Source organism: Notothenia coriiceps, unplaced genomic scaffold, assembly GCF_000735185.1.
Source record: "Notothenia coriiceps isolate Sejong01 unplaced genomic scaffold, NC01 NC01_scaffold00000361, whole genome shotgun sequence".
NCBI lineage: Eukaryota > Metazoa > Chordata > Actinopteri > Perciformes > Nototheniidae > Notothenia > Notothenia coriiceps.
Window position 1 is genome coordinate 1 of NW_011333062.1, and position 6,763 is coordinate 6,763.

General features: G+C 43.1%; 1 protein-coding gene across 1 annotated transcript; it reads right to left on the bottom strand.

Moving 5' to 3' along the window:
- Positions 1 to 1,942: 1,942 nt before the first annotated feature.
- Positions 1,943 to 3,105, bottom strand: LOC104952892 (twist-related protein 2-like). The gene has a single exon (XM_010779804.1). The coding sequence runs from the start codon at positions 2,835 to 2,837 to the stop codon at positions 2,265 to 2,267; it is 573 nt and encodes a 190-aa protein (XP_010778106.1). The 5' UTR covers positions 2,838 to 3,105; the 3' UTR covers positions 1,943 to 2,264.
- Between the last annotated feature and the right edge of the window lie 3,658 nt (positions 3,106 to 6,763).

Sequence of the window (6,763 nt, forward strand, 5' to 3'; positions counted from 1 at the left end):
TCACACACACCCACACACTCTATCTCTCTCTCTCTCACTCACTCTCACACACACACACACACACACACACACACACACACACACACACACACACACACACACACACACACACACACACACACACACACAAACACACACACACACACACACTGCACAGGTAGTTAAAGTGCACTGCAAACACACACATCGTTACACATGTACATACGCTGACACACACACACACACACACACACAGGCTTGTGTGCCTGACCCTAACCTTGGTACACACACCTTCCTAATACCTCACAACTGTTTCCAATCTAAAGGTTCCTGCTTGTCTGGGCCCCGGCGGGGCCTGATTGCACGATACAAGATCCTAAGGAGAGAGGGCAAGGCTGCAGGGAGAGAGGGAGAGAGGGAGAGAGGGAGATGTGCCTCCACTTATTTCTCCCCACTCTCCCTTTCTCTCCTTCCTTTCATGCTGTACCTGTGCAGGAATCTGGTGTCTGTTAAAATGGTTGAAAAAAACCAGACCCTGTGTGAAGTTGATCCTTCAGATTCTGGAGGAAAACATTTGTCTTAAATACATCATAGGTCTGTCAAACACTGCAGAGTTTAGATTGCTATGATGATAATGTGCTGTTTAGTTAGTTTAGTCAATGAAGTGAAACAACTAGAGTGCTTAAAAATGCATTGCAACAACCTTCTACTATATTTGACTATGCTAGCTGTTTTAATCATGGCAATGATTTTAAGAGTCTATACACTGGATTTCTTTGTACAGGATTTATAGATATTTATTTCATTACCGTTTACAAACATAAAATAATTATTTGCATCTCATTTGTTGATCATTTTTGACATTTTCCAATTACATGGAGAAAATGAACACATCATTTGCAATAGCATTTTGAATTTTGCCAAATATATTTTTGAAGGACTTTTACTTGACTGGAAGATTTTCTTTGACAGCAACTTTTTGCAAGAGTTGCACCCAAAATGGCAGAATCATTTGCACAAACCAACACAGAACAAACATATTTGTTTTGATTTTATCCTTTATGTTATCTAAGTCACGTACCATTTATTAACTAAATCAGTTTTAATGTAACGAGAAGCAACTAAATATCAGCATTTTAAATTCTAAGAAAACCCGAAAAAAAAAAAAAAGAAAGAAATAATGAGTTTTAGGGATCAGTGATCTTTTACTTTATATTATAATATTCTTGTGTGACTAAAACATACTAACATTGAAACATCAGAATTAGAAACATCATTTGTAATATTATAAGACTGTAAATGTGGTTTTTTTTAAGAATCTGTTATACATCGGAAAAAACTTTTTGTATATTTTTGTTTTTACGAGGTATATTTTATATTTTTTCCCCTGGTTGCACAAAACTCCCAGATGTAAATATCCAAACCGATAAGTAATGAATGTAAACAGAGGCACCCTCATCTTGTTTTGATGTGTAGATATTTAGTTATTTTAACTACGTTTAAAATGAGTTTAAATTCTCTTGTGATCGTTACGATGATTTGTAAACATCTCAGTTAATGTCCAGTTTTAAAGGAGCTTTACAGATCAACCTTGCTTTAAGTTGTTTAGTCTGAAAATATCTGTGATCAATTTTAAAATTCTACGTGTAGGACAGATTTATACATTTAGGGAAATGTTTCATGTTTGCGTTAATTTGAACAGAATACTTAAAGAGATCTTGACCAGCACAGATTTTTTTTTTGTAATCCTGTCTGCTTCTTTTTAAAAGTGCATTTGCTGTATTCTTTGTTGAAAGCTACAAATAATATTCTGAAACAAGACAATAACGAACATTGAATAACCTACAAATTGTGCTCATGACATGGCGAAACAGAACTGAGTGCACAAAGTTGCATGTTTGTAGGATGTCTGTGTGTGTTCATGCAGTCTGTGTGAGTGTGTGTTTGCAGATTTTGTCCATACCTGGGGGGCTGCAGTGGAGCGTCTTGTTGCACTGGATTAAACTGTAAGACAGACAAGGGAGAGCAGTGGAAACAGTGGAGGGGAACAGGGTGAACTGAGAGGGTTTGAAGATCCAACTGTCTATACAGATGAAGTGAACCATCATGGATCACATAGATGTAGCAGGAATGTATAGGGAGTTTTGAGATGAAAAGGTTAAGATCAGACCAAGAGGGGAAGAATTCAGAGGTTCAGAGGTCAGGAAGTGGGTGCAAACACAGACACGGGCGGTGGGGTGGAGATGTGGACACGAGAGGGTTTAGAAGAGAAGTTCGATGGGATCCTAGTGGCTTGCGGACATGGCCCAGGCCCCCTCCATTCTCCAGACGGAGAAGGCGTAGCTCAGTCTTTCGTGGGCCAGGTAGTTGCAGCTGGCCAGCTTGGCGTCCATCTCGTCGCTCTGCAGCACCTGGTACAGGAAGTCGATGTAGCGCGAGGCCAGTTTCAGGATCTGGATCTTGCTCAGCTTGTCCGAAGGTAGTGTGGGGATGATTTTGCGTAGAGATGAGAAGGCGTCGTTCAGGGACTGAGTGCGTTGACGCTCCCGCACGTTTGCGATAACACGCTGAGTGTGGAGGTCCTCAAAGGGCTGATCGAGTCTGGGCCCCAGCGGCGTGGGGGCCAACGACACCACTGTCGTTGGGCTTTTCTTCACCTTCTTGGGGCCTGACGGCAGCAGGCTGGTGGGACTGCCGGTGCTGCTCTCCTCTGTCTGACCCATGCTGTCCTTCTTGGGGAAAGGCGTACGCTTTCGATTTCCTCCTTGGTGATTCTTCTTCGATCCTCTCTCCAATTCCTCCTCGCTGGCCCCCAGACCTCCTTCAGGGGAGTTAGTGCAGGACACCTCTTCTCTCATTGTACCGTCCACAAACAGCCTCTCAGCTTCCACTGCAAAGACAAGAAGCTGTGATGCTTCTCTCAAACCTGGACTTGGAAAGCGTGTGTAACAAAAGTCTTCTCTCTCGTTAGGGAAAGTTACGGCTTCTGAAGCTCCATCGGATTGGACGTCGCTCTGGCTGTCCTGTTTCCTGGTTACCTTGTTAAATATCTCACTTTCACATTCCCCTCTCAACCTGGCAGACAGAACAACAACAAACCATCTGACAGGCAGGTCCACCTCCGCCTCTTTTATACCCAAGCGCTAACTCGAGGCCTGCGGGCAGTTCTGTTTGGCTGAGAGGACTTCCAAAGGGCGTGGTCCGGCATTATCCAGGCAGAGAAGCAGGAAGTGTGTGTGTGCTGGGCGGGCGATAGAGGAAGGGGGTAAGTGGAGCTCTCAGCCAATAAGAAGCGCTGTGTCTAATGTTGCAGGGATGTCTGAGGCTTTATGGGTTCCAGATTTGGGGCTGGAGCGTCAGTCCACATGCTCTCATGTCGGCATTCTCATTCATCAAAAAAATAAATCTAAATGTTTTATTTCGGACAATCAGCAGTGTAAACTTTTGTATACAACATTTACATTGAGTATTTTTATGAACACAAACAACAGCTTTATTTTTTGTAACTCAAAGCAATAAATCATGTGTATTAATGTTGTGCTAAACATTTTTTAATTTTTCCTTTACGAAGCGTGTGTTTACACTGCTACGGTTTTTACCATGCTGATAACCAGACACTATAAAAACAAATCTGTTAAACCTGCTGGACGGAGTCATCGAAAATACTGCCGATTAAAAGGCTCAAGGAGGATTTGCAGGTTAAACAAAATGCTTTATGATGTAGACCTGTTGTTTATAAATGGTACAAATTATACATTTGACCATGACAAACTGTAAAGTCCTGCAGAGCAACAAAAAAGTTTTTTTCATGAATTTGTTTGGCCACAGCAGCTTTGGGTATATCTGAGAGAAAATGTGAAGTTGTGCAAGAACACATCCTGGAAATCATTTCACAAGATGTGCTTTTTTCCTGAAATATCATGTGTATGTAAATACTGATGTACACTGAGCAACTCGCTATAGACCCGTTCTCTAACACCAGAGGGCTTGGGTTAAAACTATGACGTCAGCTGCTGCCTGTCATCCACCTTGGGTTGGGAAAGCAGCACAGACAGGACCCTGAATAACCCCTGACCTCAGTGACCCTGTGACCTCGGTCTGCAGAGGTGAGGGAGCACCTAATTGTGCCATCCACGGCCCCGAGGCAAAGCCAACACATGTTCTACCTCCAAACCGCGAACCCATCTGGGTCTGCACCCACTTAAACACATTTGCTACGCGTTGCCAGTCATGACACAGCAGAGAGGTCTTCTTGGGAGGATGACGAGACATGTTTCTGGATCATGTTTGAGCAATCTGCGTGGGACAACCAGCAATTTTAAACAGAACTACTTTATCTAACTTTGAATCACGATCAGTTTCCCAACATTGTATCAGTTTATACCTTCATGCGTCACAACTCCAGTGACTCATGTGTGCATCACCGCAGGGAAATGTTGTGGGGAGCTTTCTGCACTCTACGCTGCGGAAACTTTGTACTTTTTGATGACAGCATACCTAATGGTAGCATTTACATGTCATCACCTCCAAACAAGAGTGGTTGCATCTTTGATGTTTCCAATACTGATTTAAATTCAGTCGCCGTCTAGACATGGCATTCAGAAACCTGTATTATTTACTAACAAAAGTTTCCTGGGTTGTAACTAAGCCTCATTTCATTCATGACACGCTGCTTGACAGCTCCTAGCCAACAATTTGGGTGTGATTGCCGCGGCATTCGAAGGACCGCGTGTGCGGGGAGCAGTTCAGAAGATTTTTGATGAGCCTCGTGATTGCACTGGTTTACATTTCAGTCAGAGAAGGACGTTTCAACGGAAAGTAGCTTGATCCCAGTTGGGTTCAATCAACTTGAAAAAAAAAAAAAACTCATCTGGCCATTAAAGCAAGGCCATGGACAGAGACAGTGAATTTTATGAGATTGTATTTACATAACAGGCCGAGTCATCTCCAGGATTAGGTGGTTTTAGAAATAAGTCTCATTGAGAGCTCCGGTGGAGACAGTGGAGGGACAGCAAAGTCACTGTTTTCCGGGCTAATCTCGGGAGCTGCCGCTTACCTTTTAGCGAAACCGTGGCTCCGTGCCACCATCATGGAAAAAATGAGCTAACAAAGCGAGTAGGCCTACAGGAATGTCGTGGCACGTCGAAGAACAGAAGGGGAAAGAAAGAGAGAGAATGGAAGAAGAATAAGAAAAGGGGAAAAGAAAAGGAGAAGAAAGGCAAAGAGAGAAGGGGGAAAAAAGTGAGGCTGTCCAAACAGAACCAGATGCAGGAGTGTGGAGGCTCGTTTGATCTCTGTCCTCATAGGCTGATTGATGTTGCACATTTCATTTCCTTGTCAGAGTCTTGACATAATGTTTCACTAAACACTCAGGCCCTGCTCTCGTCCTTTGTTTTATTTCCATGGGGGTCGTAATTAACCCTTTCTGGAGCTGAAAATAGATCATGCACATATCAATATATCTATATATATATGAGCTTACAGGCACACACACACACATGGGGGTTTGGATATCAAAGAAGAGGGATGTATTGTCTGTTTCTGTCTCTACAACATATGGTTTGCTCCTGACTGAAATACTGCACTGAGGGGCGGCCATGTTGAAACTTTTGAAGTTTTCCAAGGAAAAAAAATAAAAGAGGGAAAACAGTTTCTTTAAGTTCGTAATGCAGTCAATTCAATTACCGTCATACACCAAAAGGTCGTAGCGCTGCAGTGACGTGCTCAGCTGGTAGGAGCGCGGCAGTGTGACCAATCATAAATGATGTGTTTGGAAATCCATGCTGGCTCCACAAAAGGAACTAATCATTAAATTCCTCCTCACCTTCACCCCAGGAGTTTCTTCACCCTCATGGCTGCCGTTATTGATGTTTGCACACTGCACCACGCACCCTCCTCCACCCCACAGCCACCCGTCCATGGCTCCATCCCTCCCGAGGAGCCTGTAGTGGCACAAAGGCAGACATCTGGGACCCATTTCCCCCCTGGAGAAGCCCTTCCTGTGGGGTATCCACTTAGAGGGGTTCGGGAGGAGTGGGGTGGGGGTGGGGAGGGGTGAAGGTGCATGGTATGTGGGGGATGGTTGGTGAAGGGACATGGNGGGGGGGGGTGCGGTTGCCTTCTAATGAGGATGAGAGAGGTGTGGATGATAAGCAAATCTAATGCACAATGTGCAAGGGAGTATGTTATCTCCACCTGCCTCTTCCCATTGATGAACAGATGAGCTAGTTCAGGAAGTTGGGAAATAAGCTTATATTTTGCCAAGACTTTAATGAGAAGATTGATATCCCTCGCATGTCTGTGTGTTCAATATGGAGATAGCTTAGCATGAAGACTGTAAAATGGGGGAAACAGGTAGCCAACATCAGCATATCAGGGCCTCTTGAGATCAGTCACAAACTTTTGTATCTTGTTTTTAAATCCACAAAAGAAGTGTAAACATGACAGTAACAGGGGATTTTGTTACCTTAAGACGGAACCAGGCGAGCTGTTTTACCTTGTTTACATTATTTGTGCTAAATCTTTGCTGAGCGTGACATCCAACTTTGTATCTTAATCTCTGCAAGAGAACCAATAACTGCCTTTCCATAAATCATCCAACTATCCCATTAAATCCAAGATTTCAAATGATAAATCCAAATCATAAACAGATTATTTACAGAGATTCGTGGTAGGAAAAAAGGCACAGACATATTTTTGTAGAGATTTTAATTTATAGGATATTCAAATGTATATAACTAATAAGCCATCATGGACAGGACATCCTTAAAAGCCTTAAATCAGC